General features: G+C 42.8%; 2 protein-coding genes and 1 long non-coding RNA gene across 6 annotated transcripts; 1 reads left to right on the top strand and 2 right to left on the bottom strand.

Moving 5' to 3' along the window:
• Positions 1–318: 318 nt before the first annotated feature.
• Positions 319–14,073, bottom strand: LOC124191985. Of its 4 annotated transcripts, none has more exons than XM_046585073.1 (15): positions 13,750–14,073; positions 10,327–10,544; positions 8,013–8,231; positions 7,687–7,940; positions 6,996–7,616; positions 6,248–6,421; positions 5,957–6,171; positions 5,628–5,805; positions 5,443–5,520; positions 5,267–5,377; positions 4,796–5,203; positions 4,605–4,728; positions 4,196–4,405; positions 2,690–2,941; positions 319–2,583 (listed from the first exon to the last, which is right to left on the bottom strand). In XM_046585073.1, exons 2-15 carry the CDS (start codon positions 10,424–10,426, stop codon positions 2,420–2,422), a joined length of 3,108 nt encoding a protein of 1,035 aa, XP_046441029.1. In that variant the 5' UTR covers positions 10,427–10,544; positions 13,750–14,073; the 3' UTR covers positions 319–2,419. The 4 variants fall into 4 exon arrangements, with proteins under 4 accessions (XP_046441029.1, XP_046441030.1, XP_046441031.1 ...); XM_046585074.1 differs by lacking the exon at positions 13,750–14,073 and adding an exon at positions 10,684–10,837; XM_046585075.1 differs by lacking the exon at positions 13,750–14,073 and having other exon boundaries at positions 10,327–10,633.
• A 2,261-nt stretch (positions 14,074–16,334) lies between these two features.
• On the bottom strand, positions 16,335–20,098 carry LOC124191986. The gene is made up of 6 exons (XM_046585076.1): positions 18,385–20,098; positions 17,891–18,181; positions 17,520–17,823; positions 17,234–17,457; positions 16,878–17,139; positions 16,335–16,808 (listed from the first exon to the last, which is right to left on the bottom strand). Exons 1-6 carry the CDS (start codon positions 19,683–19,685, stop codon positions 16,554–16,556), a joined length of 2,637 nt encoding a protein of 878 aa, XP_046441032.1. The 5' UTR covers positions 19,686–20,098; the 3' UTR covers positions 16,335–16,553.
• On the top strand, positions 17,725–18,269 carry LOC124191987. The gene is made up of 2 exons (XR_006873526.1): positions 17,725–17,843; positions 17,926–18,269. It is a non-coding gene; the product is annotated as an uncharacterized LOC124191987 (long non-coding RNA).
• Positions 20,099–20,123: the final 25 nt, after the last annotated feature.

A 20,123-nucleotide genomic window follows, 5' to 3' on the forward strand; every position in this document is an offset into this window, starting at 1 on the left:
TTAGTCAGGAACTAACATTTCACAAATTTGGATCAGATTTAACTCTTCTATAGCTCCCATAATCACTATTTGTAATTCTTAAGTTTCTATTTACCCGCTAAACAGCATGGAGTATGACGAAAAACAACATAAATCTTGAACTTTGTCTCCGACTTTTTCGAAATTTTAATCTCAAGCAGACGATACTTGCCAATTTTGTTCTAATCAGCATGCTTCCGAATTACCATAATACAATATCGATATATAGAAATTACTCAAATTAGAAATAATAAAAAATAAAAAGGAAGCCAAGAGGCCGGGAATAAGTCGACTTGGCTGTCAATTGAATTTATTTTTTTTTGTACACAGTGGCGGCGTATATTTTTCGTTCGGTAAAGAAACAGGCAGGTGAGATACAGAATGACAAAGAAAGAAAATCAAAATTGATCTCGGACATCAAATCGGGCGATGGGTGTCAAACACAGCACGGAATCATTTTGGATTGATTGGTTAATATAGAATCAGACAAAACAAACAAACGAAAAAAGCATTTCCTGGTCATCCATTTTAGCTTTTGAAAAACAAAACAAATACTCTGATATTATATGGAGGTATGCATATATATATATATATATATTATACTATATGTAATGTAATATACCCGTAGAAAAGGTGAAAGGTAGTATTGATTTGTTGTTGTTTTGTTCTTTTGGGGGGGGGGGATCATATATAGGGGATTTATAACGCGGAATGCATACACAATGACAATGATGTGTGTAGCCATACGATTCACGATATTTACGACGCGGGATACAATTGCACGAGAGAGAGAGAGAGAGAGAGTCCGCATTGAACGATGATACGGCCATGAACAACTGACCTACAACAGGAGAGGCGTTTGAGTGTTTCAAAGTGAACGGGGTCATGATAACCGTACAGACAGATATGGTTTCAACTCGATCACTGCGCTGATTATACCCCACCCAGAGCACTCTAAACGTATACAGTATTTGATTTGTAACACTTTTCTTTTATGTTTTTTTTTTCTTCTTCTTCATTTAAACGTGGAGGAGGATTCTTTGCTTGATTTGGTTCGGGATCCTGCTGCTTCAGTTTCATGGAGAGGATTTGTTTGTTTGTTTTTCCATCCGGGTCTAAATGACTGAAAGGCACCTATCGTACGGAAATCAAATTTCTATTAAGAAGCGGCGGCAGATGATATATAGTTTTAATGATGCAACTCTCAATGCAAAGTGATAAAGGGTACGACGATCGATATATGCCATCTATAGCTCAAACTCAAAAGTGTCGCCCGTGTGGGTGTGATTTCTTGGTATCCTATTTCATTTGACAATTCTCTTTCCACGATATGAATGAACCCATGATTTCTATTTTCTCTTTCTCGTGTGATATTTAACTATACTGACGACTGAACTAAAACAGAAAAAGCATGATCAAGGGGCCAAATGACGTAACAATCTAACTGCTCCTAATAGACCTCAATCATAAGTGTGACGATCGTGTCACGAAGGTAATACGAGATTGTCTCTGATGGGGGTAGGAAAAAACAAGGATTCTTTCGCGCATACACACATCATACGTACGGCATTTGACGTGAAAATATATATATACACAACAGCGAAGCATTTTGCAATATGTAAAAGGACACAGATCACTTATATATAGCGCCGATGACTGGTTATGTTTTTGTTTTTTTCAATATAGGACATGTACATAATGAATGATGGTTTTGGTTTTTGGTTGTTTTTTGGTTTGTGCGCGTGCGCGGAAGGAACTTCTAACTACGAATTCCACCAGATCTCATGTCACTCTTGTGCTTCTTCGTAGAAATAGCATAAATAATTGGTCGAATTCGTTTCGAATTCGAATCTAAAGTGATGCAACACAAATGAAATATCAACCAGAGCTGCAGCAGTCGTTTTGTGATTTCATAGAGTATAGTGAGTGTTCAATCAAAACCGCATTTCTTTTCTATCTTTCAAATCGTGTGGTTTCGGTTTTGTTGTTTTGAATGTGTTGCATCTTTAGGCTTTCACGGTGTGAACATGGGGGGGGGGGATATACGTACTGCTACGGTCATTCAGGTAAAATATGGATACTCTAACAACTCGAGAGCCACATTGTCGATCATTCAGTCGGACAGAGTCCAAGGACGTGGCAGATGTGGTGGATATGGAGAAAAAGAAGTCGCCCACCGAGCTAGACACGCGCTCACGTAGTATAGCGTGGGAGGACACACACCAATTACGTCACGTCATTCCTATCGATTCCCGTGCCAACGCAACACGTGCGCTCACTGCCGGCGACGCACTTGAACTCATCGCTCTGCTCCAAGTCAAGTCCTCTTGTCTTTTTCTTTCGCTCTGAATTCCTTTTGTTTGTTGTTTGTTGTTTTCCTTTTATGGTTTCTTGACGTCGATCATGAATGATGCCCGTGACATTGGCAGGGTGACGACGACTTGTGCGACGACGAAGAAGGAGACCCAAGAAAATGTAGCGTGTCACTTATCTTCCGCCTTGGGGACGCGGATAACGAGGATCGCAACGCCAACGATGACTGCCCTTCAATGGACGGATCGGTGCCTGGCAAATAAATAAATATTTTTATTGATCCATCAATCAACTTTTTATTACGTCATTCTAAAAAAAGAAAAAAAGAAAACTAGTCTGCCAATTATGAGAATTATACCTGGAAAACTACGACAAGGACTGGTGAAAGAAAGCGAAGACTTGCGCTGACGAATGGGCATGGGACTGCTGGCGGCGACAGGCCCCGCCGCCGAATTGCTGGTCGCGATCAAACTGCGCCGCTTTGGGCTGCGGAAAAATTGACTACGCGAAGTCACCGGAGTACTCGTCTCGCTTCCGCCACCCGATCCAACAGACACCAACGGACCACCACCGAGCAACGCTGATTTGTCAGACTTGTCCGACAAACGATCTGAAATTTAAAAAAACAAATAGGAATTCAATATTATCATTACGAACGAGGCCGTATCGTTGAGAAAATCTAGAGTGCTGTATGTGTTCGACCCCGAACTGATTTAAAATGCAAATACAATTGAATACGGTAGATAGGCCTATAAGCGCGGTAAATGTAAATAACAAATACATTTCTACAATCTTAAAAAGCTCTTCCTCACTGTGTGTTTTCTTTTTTCAAAATGCTAAGCTGTCGCAAATCCTTTTATAAAAAGAGAGTAATGAAAGCTTCGGTTGTTTGGTTTGTGTTTTTTTGTTACACTTATCCGTACCTATGCACATGTTTCCGTGATTTCATGCATCTACGTCGGATTGTGAAGGGGAAGCAGCTAGTACATGGAAACTTGTCGGCGGTGTGGTAATACGAGATCCCTTTTGTCGGGGGGCCTTGTTGGGCCTCATGCAATTTTGAATAAGCCTAAGCTATAAATACTAGACGTATTAGAAACCTGCATCGGACAAGTTCTCACTAGAGGTGGAATCTACATTTATAATAAATGGTCTGCTGTGTTTTGAACGGGCGGTGGAAGCGTGGGCAGCACATCACGCCGCAGCAGCGGGTGTCGCATTGATTTTTCACACACACACACGCTCACGTTGCGAGATTTAGTAATGGGATTTAGTTTAAATCAGAAGAAATTATGCGAGCTCGAGATTCGAAAACTCAAGGGAAATGATCAAGTCTTTTCGATCGAGGCCCGGCCCCCTTTTTTGTTGATTCAATTTCAGAGAGATTCCTTTGGCTTGCCGGGCTGATATTTTTAATCAGCGTGAGTGGCGGATGGAAAAAAGAGGTAAGTGGTATCAGATCAGCGTACATAGAGCTGTGTACGGAGTGATCCTTCTATATGTACAAGCCCTACCCGTTCCTGGAAGTATATTACCGGGGAATAAATATTCGTCGGAAGGATGAATGCACCCGTAGAAAATAAGAACAGAGTGCAGATGCTAGACTTATATCATAGCCTGCAGGTAACTTGCTGTAACTATAGTGGGATAGAACTTCGCCTCAGGACCGGATGATTTCAATTTTATAACAAGAGATATCAATCCGGATATCAAGGAGCTACTATATCTGATTTGGGCACGTGAATGTGTGCCTGCCCTTTGCCTAAAAATGGGTGAAAGGATATAAAGCCAGTAGAGACCATAAATATGACATTTGGTGTGCAAACAGGACAATTCTGGAAATTTGGTCAGGGTGAGCCCGTACCTTGGTGATGGAAATCGGTGGAATCACAAGATCCTTGTTGGTGGTGCAACATGCTCATGCTGGAACGGCGACTGCAAGGCGACTGGCAACTCAGATCACAAGAGCAATCCATGGCCAACAATCCGCTCTCCAAGCTGTCCACATCCGAATGACTATTCAACTTCTTCCGGCGCCGGAAACGCGTTCTACCTGAACCACTCTGAAATGCTTCTGTCAAACACAAATACAGGACAGTAATGTAACGAATTTCATTGAAATGAAACCTAAATTTTAATATCTTATTATTCAAAATGCTATTATTATTTAATTATTTAATCATTATTATAATTCAATAATAAAAATAATAATGTTATTTTGAAAAAAACATTTTCAGACATTTTTTAAATGAATCGTATGATCAATAGAGTACCTGTAAAGGGACTTGTAATCAGGCTTTTAGGGCGGCACGTAACTGTCATAACATCTTTGCACATCTTGTGGGCGGTGAGGCCACACTCTCGGCATTTGTATCCTTGTCGAAGTGGTCCCCATAACTATTTGACAATGAAATATAAACAACAGGACACAAATGATGATAATTTAATATCCAGCGATAATTACCAGTCCGTTACAGTGGGCACAAGTACATGGTCGGAAGGAATTCGTCTCTTGGAAATCGTGTCTGGATTGGCTGTCAATTTCGATAACTGCACTGGATGGCTGTTGCGGTTGCTGCTGCAGTGTCAATTCGTCGCTCGTCACGCATGACGGGACTGCACCACTTGATGGAGGCGAACGTTGAATGAGTTTGAGCAGCTCATGTTTGGGTTGACCGAAAACAGCGTCGACCATTTCGTTCATTCTCTCCTCTAAGGTCTTTTTACGCTCCGCCGTCCCGAATCCGCCACTCGATCCTTCTTGTTCGTGATCGCTGCCGGCCGAGTTCAGCCGCAGCGACTGAGATTCCGTTGGCAGTGGCAGTGAAATGGTCTGAGGTGAAGAAAGCGACGACGACCGCGACGTTTCGTGCTAAATCAATGACAATGATGAAACATTTTTAAAATATTGAATTGTTTCGTAATAAATATTTACTGGAACTAAGCTGCCGGCTGTACTGGGAGTTAAAGAAGTTTGCATTTGATTAGTTTGTCCTGCCGTTGGCCATTCGCCCAGTAATAATGGCCTGGTAGGTGAAGATTGCGGCTGTAAACAAATAATAATTAAACATTTGTTGGATTTGCTGTATAATGGCGAAGGTAAATATTTACGGATAATGAATCTCTAGGTTCTCGAGCTAGTGACAATTCGTAAATTTCGTCTTCTGTGTAAGCCAATTCCAGAGAAACCTGCACATCAATGAAATGATAATAATTATTTAATGTTGAAAGTTTTATTCGTTTTGCTTGATTAGAATTTTTTAGCGATCTGTCTTAACTTTTAATACAACTCTTACCCTTAAGGTGTTGACGAGATCAATGTTGGCTCCAGGTGGTGGTGTGGCGTTCTGCAACTCTTGGAGCTCTTGGAATATGAGTGACAGTTGGGCCATCTTACGGAAATTAATGAGGCCACCCTCTAGTGAATCCGAGAGAGCCACGTGAAGTGAAATCAAATCTTTCATGTGAACGCCTCTGTCAAAACACAACATCAACAAATGATGATTATTAAAATAAGTTTACAAGCTAAAATGATTTTAATCGGTCAATGTAGGTATAGCATTCGCTGTCGGGTCAAGGCTGCTTTCCCAAATGGAAAGCATTTATTATTTGAAAGGAGCATTACAAAATGGGTATCTTGAAGCCTTTGCACTCTTGGAGAGCTCGTCGGTAATTAGAGAAGTTGGAAGAAGAAGAAAGAAATTCAGTAAGTTCGGCCAGCGTCCGTTGCGAATCAGCCGGAACGCGTGAGGACGTCCGAGTTAAACGAGCCAAGGAGCTGTGACTCAGTCCGCCAACGACGGCCATCAGCGAGTTAAAGTTTCTGAGTTCCTTCAATTTCTGTGTTGATAATAATAATAACAACCGGTATGAATTGAAATGAAATTTTGATTGATTATGATTGATTTTGTTATACTTTGGTAACGTCAATTAGTTTAACGATGACTTCGGCTCGTTGCTGAGGTGTGCTCCGGCTGAGGACCATACATTGAACCCACTGAGTGAGACCGTTGAACAAGTTGACCGACCGTTCCAGACGGGGATTGTCGTTTAGTGATCCGGTCACCGCGTACTGTTTGTAATCTTGAAACTGTCGCAATAGCCGAAGAATAAAAAAACAAAACAATTAATCAAATTCATTTTTTGTTTTTAATTAATTAACGGGCAATCATAATTTAATTGCCGGGGGATTGATGGCACTTTTTCGGGACGTGTTACATTATTTCCCGTATCATTTTACATGAAAAGGTTTGTATATTGAACGCGGACCCGCTTAACCCAATTGTATTAGCTACAAGGAAATGAAGTGTCAGGCCATTCTTAACCGAACCCGTGTCCTTTTCTTCCGTCTCGGGAAAAAAAAGAAGCGTGACTGAGCCGGTCGTTCACAAAAGAAATATAGAGGCGTGACCTCGGAGAAATCAGGGATTTCCGCTCACTTGAAGATTCACTTCTACTTCCGACTCGACTAATATTGTATAAGTCACAAGTGCACATGTTGAGGAAATAGCCGAACGCGGAACCAACATGTTTCCATCGGACGTGATTACAACGACCCCTCATCTAGTGATTCAGACCTTGAAGCATCGTCGAACGTGTCTGTAGGCGCGTTTGAAATTGATGATTGAGACACAGGTGAAGAAACAGAATAAAAGAAGACTTACACTAATTCGTCTCATGATGCGATGCTCCAGGTAGGTCAAATGTTTGGCCAGCTCGGACGGCTCCAGGTGATTGAAGACCAAAGAGACTTTGCGGCAATGTTTGACGCTAGGATCGCGAACGGAAATGTTTCGGATCCAGTCGTAGGATGGCAGACAGCCGAGATCAACGAGCGGGGCCAGTTCGGCGTAGTTGGATCGATCATCGGCGGTCAGCCAACGTTGCCAATCTTTGATGAGAGACGACAGTTTGGCGTCCAGGTCAAAGTGAACGGGGAACTGTCGGATCCAGAAGCGGACGGCGTAGCAGACGGAGCGCCGGAATTTGTAGATTTGGCACGAGGCTAGCCGATCGTGCTTGCATTGGCTACCCGCTGGACAGGTTTCACTGGGCCGTGGGTCCACTTGATTTTTATCGGTGGAACTCGATTTCTCCATCGACGGATTGGACATGTCGACACCTTCACAGGCCATGGCACTGAGTTTACTGTAGTGGTAGCTAAAGTAGTTGTCGTCTTCGGCACCGATGCACGCCGGCCTCGGGATCAGGACCGAATTGGAGCGGCCGTTGGATGTTCGCATCAGAGATGGACTTCTCAGGCCTAGGTTTCCGTTGTAATCATCCTGGAATATACAATGGATCGTCAGAATAATCAAATAATTTGGAGTACTATAGAGAAGACAATGAGTTTACCTGTTTTCGCGACAGGATAACGCTTGGCGGACGTGAAGAAGGACCAATCTCCTGGCTCCCGTTGGCGTCTGTTCTGGCACTCTGCTGGATGGTGGCGAGAAGACTAAGATAGTCGCCATGATAGGACGGTTTACCCGATTCGAACAATTGCCACAAGTCGTTGGCCAGCGACTCGGACGTCGTGAACCATTTGTGCATTAGGAAGAAGATGTTGGGGTAGTTGACGGCCGATTCCAGCACACTGCCTTCGTCATCTGCATCGTTATCAGGAGAAAATCGTTACAAGACTCATCATAACGTAATATGACATTGCGGATTGGCCATACCGAAACACATGATGCAAAGTTCAATCAGTGCCGGTAGCGAAGCCGATCGGATCCTCAAAGGCAGTCCGAACAGGGATGGTAAACTCGGCGAGGTGCTGGAACGGTCTTCAGCGTCCAGGAGTATGCCACTGCCTCCTCCAACACCGATGCTGCTGCTGCCAATGGACGACGTCGATGAGACGGCGACTCCTTCGGACGACATCTTACGGGTGCTACATTCTAATTTCAAAATGGGAATCATTAATGATTAACAACCGATCGATGTGAACGGTCACAGCGGAATAATGTCTGTAATCATTTTGGTGTAACCCCAAAAGATTTGCTTGGTAAGAGATCAGACCGAGCTCATAAACGAGAACGCGTGGAGGAATATCGCCTGTCTGACAATCATGCACGCGAATTGAAACTTGAAAACAAGACCACCGTCAACTGTCTAAAGGCACTAGCCAAAATCGATTCGCATCCAGCGCGGGGCAAAGGGAACAACCAGCTGACGACCTCAGCAGAGACATTGCGGCATGCTATTGTCTTGCAGGATATATCGGCGTCCCCTAAAAGTGGCTGGCATAATATATGGGGCAATATGCCGACGTCAAGAAATAGTTATGACGCATTCTCTACTAACGATTCAGCGGACCGAGAGAGTTTACCTGGACTGCAAACATCACGGTCGACCGCTATAATTCAAGCTTGTACCCTGGATGAGCTATATACTGTTGCCAAAGCCCTGGGTTAGAGAGCTGAGATTTGTTTGGTACCTGGAAATCGCCAGTAGTTCTTTGTCCAACAATTCCAATTGCGTAGAAACGGTAGTGCTGGCCGGCGCAGAATTGACAACGAGTTCTGCTGCTGCTCCTGACTGATAATAGGGACCGAACTCGACTTGCTGACCATCAGGCGATTTACGAAGGCCAGCTTGCTGGGCCGTCGATTATTTCGACAATAACCCATCGGCTCGACTGTTTTTGGGGCGTTTCTTTTCGTTAATGTCGGCACAGATTTGGCGCAGGTAAAAAGCATCGGCAACGACAATCAAAGAGCACTTTCTCTTGTGATGGTCCAACTCGACGCTATTTAGAAATGACAATTCTTCGGCAGCGAGATCACCCCTGATGTTCATTCGTCTGCATCGAACCAACGACTACTAGCGTCCAAAGTGTCCTCGCTGATCAAATAACTCTCCAAGGGCTCATGATCAAACAAACCAGTCGCGGTCTATGGTAAACCAGACGAAATAGGAAAAACAAAAAAGTGAATACGAGCACAGTCGTAATATCACCGTATAGATAGAGGAAGGCATCAAGAAAAGAGAGGGCAGAGGGTTTCCGCATTAACCGAGGGCGGAGCCTGCCGGCCAGGAGCGGTCGGAGCAGCTTGACGCCCTACGACGCACTTTGACGCTAGGCCTTTTCTACGTGTATGTGCTCTGTTCTCTTGTCTATTTTCAGTCCCCCTCCCCCTTCCAAAGAAATCTGACGTCTGCGCAACAAGTGAACCACTGCTAAACACAATCACACGCGCGTTCGATACATGCCACTGCGACTTGGACGTAACAATGTGACGATGTAGACAGTCTCTACGTTTTATTTATACAGGTCGCCATAGCATTCATAGATTGTCGTCACATTCCAAAATATCAGTCTACTAATAGAACAGCATTGTTGCGAACTTGTCTACTATATCCAATGAGCTTTATATTTTATTGACTGATGCCAAACATGATTTGAAATTGATCCCCAGAGTGGCATGTAACATATTTGAATTGCCCTAACTCTGATTGCATCGCCGATACTTGCATTTCTAAATCTAATGAAACCTGTTTATTCAAGCTTAGCAAATTATGAATAATCCTAATAAAAGTAATAATACGGGGACACTGGCATCAAGTTTAGTTTTGTAGATGATGACGTGATTCTATAGCCTTTCACCCAAATCACGATGTAACCCTTGATGATCGTGTATGCTTTATTAATCTTATCTGTCTAGTAGAGGACTAGGAAACACATTCTAATAGATTCAAGACTCAAATCTTTCCTACAGTTCGTCGAATTCTGAATTTTCCAGTTTTCCTGATCTTACTCAACAGATGTCACATGGTGATATTTCTTCAGGATTGCGTCACAAGTACAGCAAGAAAACAAAACTCTCAATCCGTTTGTGAATAAAATATTCGCGTTGAGAAACAAAGGTAGTAACTGCTGAAATAACACTAACTATCAATGGTTAATCCAAGAGCTGAATGACTATCTGTGCATCGCTGTGATACTTTGTTGAAGGAAATCATTTTAAAGTAAATGAAAACATGAAGACTAACCTGTAATATGGCCGGAAGGGCAGCTACTCTGATTTTCCATGGCGTGATCAGGAAGATGCGGGGACATTCCAATCGGTGGGACGCCAATCCCAACAACCATAATAGGCGGCAGTATCCAATATAGTAATGGCAAAAGTTGTCAAAATGTTGTTGATCCTCCTTTTGGTTGTCTCCTTCTCAAATCTCGTTGGCTAGACGTTACGTTCTTGCTGATCCAACTATTCAACGGACATACAACAAAAAGGACCACGTGAGTATTCATTTTCGGTATATAATCGCCATCACCTTTGCTTTGTGTATGGATAAGCAAAGTAGCATCGTACACGAGGTCAAAAGAGAAATAATAACGATTCTAACCGTTTTAAGCTTTTAAAACATTTATCTAGAATGGAAAAGCTTTTTCGATGTTCTTTCTGTGGAATAAAAGCGTCAAGATAATCTATATTTCGACTATACGAGGGAGACATCTTAAATTTCTATCGAGATGCCTTTTTAACAGTGCAGCAGACGACATGTCAAAAGTAAACACACAGCAGACGAGTAGTTCCCGCAACTTTGAAACGCTCTTATATTAGATCAGCCTCTTATTTCTTTTTTTAAATTTTGATGGGAGAAACGAGAGACGGGTTGTGTTGATATTTTGTATTGATGGTGTTATTCTTTGTCACGGTCGAAGACGACGGGGAATGCAAAAGTGGAGATCGCGGCGCATGCTGGTTGGTGTCGTCGAGGACGTCGTGCGTGCGTGGTACGTGCGTGCGTCATTCGGGATTTTCTTTTTTTTTCTTTTTTTAGGGAGGGGGAGGGCGTTTGACTCGTCTATATAGGCCGCCTTAACACAATAGTGGCCTGAATTTTCCGTCTTACTCAATCGACCCCATCAGCATTATTTGTGGACTGGCTTTGCTGCTGCTGCTGCTATATACAGAACTATATAGATTTGAACCTTCCCCATTTCTCATTATTCTCTCGTGCAGCCGAGTGTGCCGAATAGTGTCGTAGGTTACGCGCGTGAGTGTACTTAAAACTAATCTGATCGGGATTTTGAAACATGGAAATTACTGGGAAACACTGGACGGTGTCGGTTTTGATTCATGTCACTGATGCTTTCAGATCAAATTTGTTTTTGAAGGAGCTTTGGGGTATACGTTGCGCATTCGCCTTTCGTTTTCCTCATAAAATTGCCAACGATTAGCTTGTTGTCCACCTCCATGGTCGTCTATTTTTAATTCAAGATCATCGTATCAAATTCAATAGCCAGGATCGTATCGGATAGAAAATAGGTTTTGTTTCACTACGGTAGCTAATCTTGATTCCACCGGATGAAGAGCACGAGCACGTCTAAAATCAAGTTCCGGAAAATCTTTTAGCTTTTATTTTCCGTGAAACTGCGCATCGTATTGTTATTATTGTTGCCGAGAGCCGTCGATGACGTTGGAAACTACTTTCAACGCTTGGGATCCTTGATAACTTGACGTTGCGCTTTAGCCTATATATATATTTTTGTTCTCTCCTTTTTTTCATTTTCTTGTTTATCTTGTCTGTGCGTCAAAGCTGGCGCATTGATTTACTCCTCATGAGACCGGCTTCTTATTCTTATGGGGGCCATTAATTAACGTCCTACGTCGTTGAGTTGGTACATGTGACGGCCAGCGGGAAAATCTCGTCTCTCTATCTGCTCTCCTGTGACATAACGATATCAATTCAATTCTCTTTCGCATCAAAGCATATATCGGACGCATTGGCATAAAAGACACAGCCGTGTTACGATTTACTTGCGTAGACAGAACAACAACAACAAGCGGCTATGAATGTTTAACTATACAATCCCGGTGTAGTACTATATCTCTCGCAAATCTGTCTAGCCGTCCGAGTTTATACGTCATCACAGATTTTCATAGCTGCATCATTTTCTGGCGCTGTGTTATTGTGTTCACGTGTCGTTTATAAATAGTTTAGAGTTATATAGCTTATAGTTGTGTTATCCTGTCGATGCCGGACAGAGCGGAACGCAAAAACCGAATAACGTCACGCAACGAGAGAGAGGATATTATTATATAGGACGCGCTATATAGTTCTCAGAGGGCGGCACGCCCTGTGTGCTGTGACTAGGCTAGAGCAAAAGTGGGTCGTATCATTGATTATTCAATGGCACTAGATGTATATCGAATACACACACACTGACGCACACACCAAAGAGCTCTATTGATATACTACTACGTCTACGTCGTCGTCGGACGTCTATAGGGTTGAAATCGCGGCGACCGCCATAGGAAACCGTCTAGAAATAACACGCCCTGCCAACATTTTTCTTCTCTCTGAAATGATATCTGACCGTTTGTGAAAAATTTTCAAACATTGTCCCGTCAGACTTGCGAAACGGCCGTTGGTATGCTGGTCCGTGTACACATATTACATAGACGTCGCATCAAGATGCGGTTCAGACAGCTTACATCGGTGGCCGACAACGAACAAGCGGCTATAGCAGTACAGGCAGAGAAGAGAGATGGGGGGACCTTATAATTTTCCGAGCCCGTCTATAGTGGAGTCTCCCTCTATTGCTGCGATGTGTACGCATATACGTAGTCCCACCACCTATTGATTTTCGCTGGCAACACACATACACACGCGCGCGCTCTGTCTCTCTTTCTGCACCACACACACTTTTCTTCGTCTTCTCTCTTCTCTTCGTCTTCTCTCTTATATATATACTTATCCCTTTCTCTCTTCTCCGCGACCCAGGCTCAGCACACTGAGAGACACCCGCCGACCATGCAATAGGCTAGGCTACCATCTTCAGGGAAACTCTATTCTTGTTCCGTCGCTCACAAACACACACACACACAAACCGTCTTTATAAATGTAGCAGAGATCGCACCTGCACACACTTTCCAAGCCATCAATAATACAACACCACAGACTTATAGACACACACAAGTATCCAGCCAACAGAATTGGCGCCTATAATTCTACACGGACTCGAATCACATCATCATTTATGAGTCCACGACTCTCTCCGGTCGCAACGTCTAAATAGTTGGCCAGACAACAACAAAAAAAGGACCAATACGGTATATAGTATACCACCACAGACTTTCGTATAGTTTCAACGATGCTCTCTCATTGACATCATGGACGATCGGACACAGGTTAATCGACGTGGCGCACAAACGGGGGAACCAAATGCGTATCGATCGGACAACAACAAGAGGATATAGAAAAAGGGGGATATTAAGTCGTCATCTTGATATTCTTATATAGGATATTATATACTATAGAGTGTGATGTCGATATTATACGGCCCAAACCAGTTCTATACGTAGACACAGTTCACGATCAAATCAAACACACACTCAAACAGGACAAGCTGCCAAGTTTCGAAATAAGCAGGAAAAACAGGGGAACAGACTTTGGTTTTCTCACCTCTGTTTCGGACGCAAGACTGTCAATTATCCGAGGCAGATGATGGAGACAACGTGCACAGACCGACACATATGGTAAAAACATTAGCAGCAGCAGCAGCACGGCTGTGAGACGAAGAAGAAGTTGATGGGTCACACAAACACACCAACAAGACAAAGAGAGAAAACATAGAAATCGCTATGATGGCGGGTGGCTTCAAAAAAAACTAGCGCCGCATTGTAGATAAAACAGAAATATCGTAGTAGTGGGACTACTGCCAACCAACGACGGCGACTTGCAAGTAAAAAAAGGGCGTCCTGTCGTCGTTTTCTGGCCCAGCTTTAGACGATGTTGCTATAGTAACCGAGGAACGCCGGGAAAATACATGCAGCTTCAGCCAGACGCATGCTCAATAGGATTCGGGACTGACGTCATTGCCTCCAGACCACATTACGAGAGATACTAGGCTCAATAGTAATAAATTATATATAAAAAAAAAATGAAAATTGACAAGTCGGCTGTGTCTTCGTGTTGTATCTACATTTATAATGAATGCACGTAAAAATAGCACAGCGTTAAAATTTACGTAGGTGCACCTGCATTCATCGCTGCAAGCCACCTGCGCCTGTCCTATAGCACTTTGCTGGTTTTCATTCAGAATTAGCCTTAACATGCAGACACAGTAATTGCTTATCATAACGCTGCCATTAAGTAATTTCACTATAATTTTTTTTACATATTAAAATATAAAAATGATTTTAAAAAAATACTGTGTATATTCTCTATTGAGCTGTCGCCTATGTCTCCTGTGACGCTGTTAGGTGGTTAGGTGCTGGACGCTCCTCGGCTCCTGTCGCTGTCGGCCGTCACCGAAGACATATTTTTTAATACTGTCAACACTGTTGCTAAACGAAGTAGTCTGCTGTCTTCGACAAAAACAAACAAATTGAAATTCACACGTAGCCTTTCAGGTGGTTAGACTGGTTACCATATGGATGGGCGAGCGAGATTCTAAGGTAAAGTTTTGATTTAAATTATTACCTTAAAAACAAAAAAATTATTTACTGTCTTTGAAGATGGATGTTTTTCAGTTATCTACTTTACTGAGTGAAACATGTGCTACTATTACACATATTTTAGATGAAGCTGAGAAAAATTTTTCAGGTTCATTAAATTTATTCATCTTTTTTTATAAATGACTTAACTTCATAAGAAAATTACATTAAGCAGGTGATCCAGAAGAGTTTGTTGGTAAAAATTATGGAAGCCTTGGGGCAGTTATAGCATGTTATTCAAACTTATTCAAGCTGTTAAGTATCTTAAAAATTTTTGAAGAATGATTTATTTATTGTTTTTTTCTTTCTTTTAGTTCACAATGCAAAACAAGAACAGATCTGGAAACATTTTGGGCTGGATGTTTTTCAGATCCAATTGTCAGGGATGCAGTTGACGAACTTCTTCTTGTTGAGGTAGGTTCTTAAAAATCATAATATAATTTCTCACAGTTGTATTATGATCTTATATTCTATTCCGTATTAAACTTTTAGGAAAAATGGGATCAATTCCTCCAAACAGTTGATCACTTTATGGATAAAACACTGTATTCAAAGAACCAAGTTATTGGTGTTGATGAAATTGCTTCATTAGCTTTAGTTAACACAACTGATAACACTTCGTCAACTATGAAACAATTAATCAATAATCAACCTTCTGTGGTTGTTTTTCTTCGCCATTTTGCTTGATTACCCTGACGTCAGCACGTGAAGCAATTAGAAGAGCGAAAAGTAAGATGGGAACTATTTTGGTTTATAAAGAATTTATTACTGACATTTTTTTTCTAGTCTTCTTTTGCTTTACATAATTGCAACATTCATGTAGTGTCTTTTGGATCCTGCGATGGAGCTTTGAAATGGAAAAAAGAAACCAATTGCCTATTTCCAGTTTGGTCTGATTCCGGTCGCCATCTGTACAAAGCTTTAAGATTCAAGCGTTCCATGTTCCAGGTTCGCATTAAGATTGACTTTTTTTTAATAGATTCTATCGAAACATTTGATACATTCTCTTTATTGGCAGGTGTGGAGAATTGCTTCGATGATTTTTTATGGTGAACAATTAGCCGCTGATACCACACTTCCGCAACCGTTTACGGATTACATCGACGACCCACTCCAGGCAAGGAAATTTAATTGATCAACATATTGAACAAATAAAATAAATTTCTTATTGTTCAGATGGCGGGAAATGTCATTTTTGGCTCAAATGGCAATATTGAATTCATTTATGCCAGTCAGTATCCAGCTGATAGGCCAGGTGTTGAAGATATGCTTCAGATTATACAAAATTTAAAATAAGAAGGTACCAATGAAACACACCCTGCATGCTCACGAGTATTGTGATAATTGTCAACCGAAACTGTTTATTCAGTGGTGATGATTGGATTTTTCTAACTCGAGTGATGTTGTGACGTTCATAGTTAGTCATTCTTTAAAGGTAATGGGAAAATACAGTAATGAAATGTGTGAATATTTTTACCTTAATAGTAATGTTTAGTAACAAAGTTTTCTACAAAAGTCTTGATGCATTTGTATAAATTCAGGTGTAAAATGTTGACAAGAAATGTGAAATTGTATTCCTTCACTTAATTTTTTTACGGACAAAAACGTAGAAATTGGTCACTGATGAACGAAGAAAGCTGTTTAATAGCAGAAAGATAATCAAATACGTGTTTTTTTTTTTCAGATTTTCAAGACCATCGTGATTGAAGGGCTCCAGGTAGCTAAGCAAACATGTTGACTGATAAAGATAATCAAGCTTAAAAGAGAAGTTCAGTTGCGCTTGTAAGCGCTGTTTGACTTTAAACCTATTGTGCTGCTCTTGGCTGTACTCGGCCGAGAAAGTTGAAGCGACTCGCTGGCCATATAACAATCTAGACTTTCCTCTGTTTTCGGACTAGTTCTGAACGACGTTTTTTTCCTGGCCCCGCCTGAAGATCTACTGGACGCCGGGTTGAATGATGTACTAGTTGCAGACATTCTGTCAGGATACACTTGGAGTCCAGGCGGATGAATCTCTCGTTTTGCCTTCAGAAAATGAAATTATATTTTATCCTAGAAGCGGGTTCTTTTCTCGGAAGAGTGGATTCCTGGTACCATTGCTTGTCTTTCAAACAAAGGAGGCATCTGCCAAACTCGATTCAGCATCTCTTCTTTATCCATGTAGTACTGCAGGAGCCTCTCGCGTTCCACCACCTCTTTGTAGCATCGTCGATGGGCAATATCTTCCAGTGCTTGATCTCCACCACGAACCTGCGTCCAAGCTGGATCAAGGCGAATGGCACGCAAGCGATGTCGTCGTTCTCGCTCTCGCTCTTGCTGTTGCCAATTATTTGCTAATTGTTCTTCACATTTTTTCCTGGAAAACACAGAAAGCATCGTGAGAATCTGAAGTCATGAATGTATGCTGTAATAGCTAGGGAAAGCGGTAAAAAGTGAGGAAAACGACTAACTTTGTCAACGTTCGCCGAAGAACCGAAGCTTTATTCTCGCCACTAGCTGGCTGCAATGGTGCAGTGAAGGATTGAAGTGAGTCAAACTTGACACTGGATCTTGGCCGTTTATCGGGTGAACGCAATCTAGCCGAAGATGGTGGAAGCTTATGACGAGGTGTCTGCTGGGTGGAGAATGATGGTGGCTTCTCGCATATGTCAACGCCTTCAGATCCGAATGAGAACTGCAATATTGAAGAAGTGAAAAATTAGCAAGAAAATTCTTTTTCTCAGTCGACTTTCCAACTTTGTCTGTCGGTATGAGGTTGTCGGTGGAGAAATGAAAAGGCCGAGCTGTTGTCGTTAGATTCTGTTTCTTTCTGAATTCAAGTTCTCGTGTCAGCGTGTCGTGAGATTTCCTGTAATCTGGGATCGCCTTTTTCGTATTGCGGCTGCTGCCACTGCTACTGGCTTTCCATCTCGCCAGTTCGTCGGAGCCGTAACCAGTTGAATATTGGGCGGAATTGTCTGAGCTACGACTACGACCAGCAGATACACTGCGAGTCGCGCTTTGGACTAGGGCCAATGAACGTGGTTCACGTTTCAACGACCTGCTTTTAAAAGTGAACAGGTAAATAACATGATTATCAATTTTGATTAACAAGTTGAGCGTATAACCTGTATGAATCTTCTTCATTTGTCCGTCCTTCAAGGAGTTGAGCTAAGAACTGCTTCTTCCGTTTCATAAATTCTACAACGTCCAGGGAGTCGTCAACGGAGGACGAGTGCAGTCCAATTGCATTTGCGGCAACGGCATTGGGTTTCCACTTTTGCATCCTGAGATCCGGATTAGACTGCCATGGACGCTGCTGAACGGTGTAAACTTGGAAATCGCGAGGATCAGATGAGGAGACACGGGACATGGATGAACTGCGATCGTGGTAACTACTTCGACTGGGTTGCGCAAGCCTAATGGGTGACAACTCCTTTGTTAAGTGGCAATAACATAGCAATCGTATTGCTCTTAAAATCCTACAAAATATAAACACAGAACCAACACATTCTGAACCAAAGTGTCAAATTTACCCTTTCACCCATTTATATGACAATTTTGCTTGCCAACAAATTGTCTAATAATGTCCGTCCCTATTTACAATTTACAGTGTACTCACGTGAAAAGATAGCGTTTGGTCCACTCCAATCTCGACGGGTCCTTGAATGTGGTTGTGCGAGACTTCCTGGCACTACCTTCTTTGAGACAAGACTTACGACTGTTGGCTGAAGAAATGGCTCGTTCCTTTATGAGCACGTCACGAGCCGTTGTTGCGGCCGCAACATTATGGACGTAAAGCGTCGGATACCCTATTGAGCTTTCGCTAGACATGTGAGGCTGCATAGACGTGCTACTGCTCCGAGTTGTCAGGGTTGAAGAGACTTGTACTTCCACCGATTGACTGGTTTCGGCCGTTTCCAAACTATCGTCCTGGAAATAGGAACGTTCGTATCGGTCTGGAGGTGACGGTGCGGCTGGCCGAGTTGAGTAGCGCGCTTGCATCGAATCAAACGAAGTTGTAGGCGACGATGTGGCATTGACGTTCACAGAGCCCGAAGTGGTGGCCAAAGTCGACGTTCCACTCATCTCCATCGAGCCCGGTGTCACAAAGCTGTCGCTGTTGGTTCCCGACGAAACGTTGGCTTCCACTGAATCGACCCTTCGTCTACCCGATCTGTATGGCGGTATGGGAGGACACGGTCGTACGTACTCGCGCAGCGTGTATGCAGAACTCTTGCGAACGGTAGGCGGTTGTGCAATACTGGAAACCATCAGAGCCGCACTGCCGGCCAAGTAACTGCTGTCAAATTGAGGGTAGACATTTTCGTTGAGCCAAGCTTCCCTCAATGCCTTTGATTCGAGTTTGGAATATTTTCTGGAATCGGCCCGCATTGAAGAAGGACGACGTCGGACAGGACTGGAACTGAGAGGTTTTCGTTGGCGGTTCTCGGTGGACGGCCGACGCTCTAGCACGACCGTATCATCCCAACTCCGGCGTTGGTTGAAACGAACACTTGGTCTGCTATTAGATTCAACTGTGGACGGCGGAGATTTAATAGGAAAAAACGTAACCTGATCGGATTTAGAAGTTTTCAGGAAAGATGACCACGTATTCTTGTATGTCAAGTCGGCTACTTTGCTGGGTCTCTTTTTGCTGCTGGATCGGCGTCTTTGAATAAACTGAGCATTCGATTCGGGTTCGATTCGGTTGCGTCGACCAGTATTCCGACTACCGTGTGGATGTTGCTGCTGCGGAGACTTGGGCACGCACCATACACTCCCCATAGGCCGTCGAAGAAGCCAATCGGGAAGAGCGGGGAACTCATACGAATCGGGAAAACTTGAGAAGAAGTGACTTAATTTTTGAGGTATCAATCTGCGGTTTCTCGACTGAGTTCCACCCCCTGGGCGACAGTTCATTTTTTCACACTAGAGAATATCCCATTAAAATTCATTACGCTCTTTCACTTGAAGAATCACGGGCACGTAACACATGAATAAATCACGATTAATTACACATGCAAAGGAAAAGTGTTTTTCTTAACGCACAGAGCTAATCGAAGAGAACCGCAATGGGTGTCGTCGTCGATTGGGACTTGGGCAAACCTAACCACCAGCTTGTTTAACTGTTGCCATGAGATCCGGAAAACATAGTGCAATCCATAGCACTTGCGCTTGGGCTTCGACCCGGTGATGGGCACCGTAGAGTTTTTCAATTACACCCTATTCGGCTTTGCTAGCTGGTTGCTAGCTCAATGTTTGGTCGCTACCAGTTTTATAGGGTTTCAGCAGTCAGCATATATGTATAGCCTACTTGCGGTGCCCTAGCTCTCAACTTTCGATATGCTTCGGTATACA

The sequence above is a fragment of the Daphnia pulex genome, chromosome 4 (genome assembly GCF_021134715.1).
Source record: "Daphnia pulex isolate KAP4 chromosome 4, ASM2113471v1".
NCBI lineage: Eukaryota > Metazoa > Arthropoda > Branchiopoda > Diplostraca > Daphniidae > Daphnia > Daphnia pulex.

Excerpts from the sequence above, each read along its gene's own strand:
- LOC124191986 (XM_046585076.1), bottom strand. The coding sequence starts at position 19,685 with ATGAACTGTCGCCCAGGGGGTGGAACTCAGTCGAGAAACCGCAGATTG. Across the intron at positions 17,824-17,890 it reads AATGAAGAAGATTCATACAG|GTCGTTGAAACGTGAACCAC; the intron begins GTTATACGCTCA and ends TTTTAAAAGCAG. Across the intron at positions 17,140-17,233 it reads CTTCGGCGAACGTTGACAAA|GAAAAAATGTGAAGAACAAT; the intron begins GTTAGTCGTTTT and ends TGTGTTTTCCAG.
- LOC124191985 (XM_046585072.1), bottom strand. The coding sequence starts at position 9,032 with ATGCTTTTTACCTGCGCCAAATCTGTGCCGACATTAACGAAAAGAAAC. Across the intron at positions 5,521-5,627 it reads ATCTCGTCAACACCTTAAGG|GTTTCTCTGGAATTGGCTTA; the intron begins GTAAGAGTTGTA and ends ATTGATGTGCAG. Across the intron at positions 4,406-4,604 it reads GATTACAAGTCCCTTTACAG|AAGCATTTCAGAGTGGTTCA; the intron begins GTACTCTATTGA and ends TGTGTTTGACAG.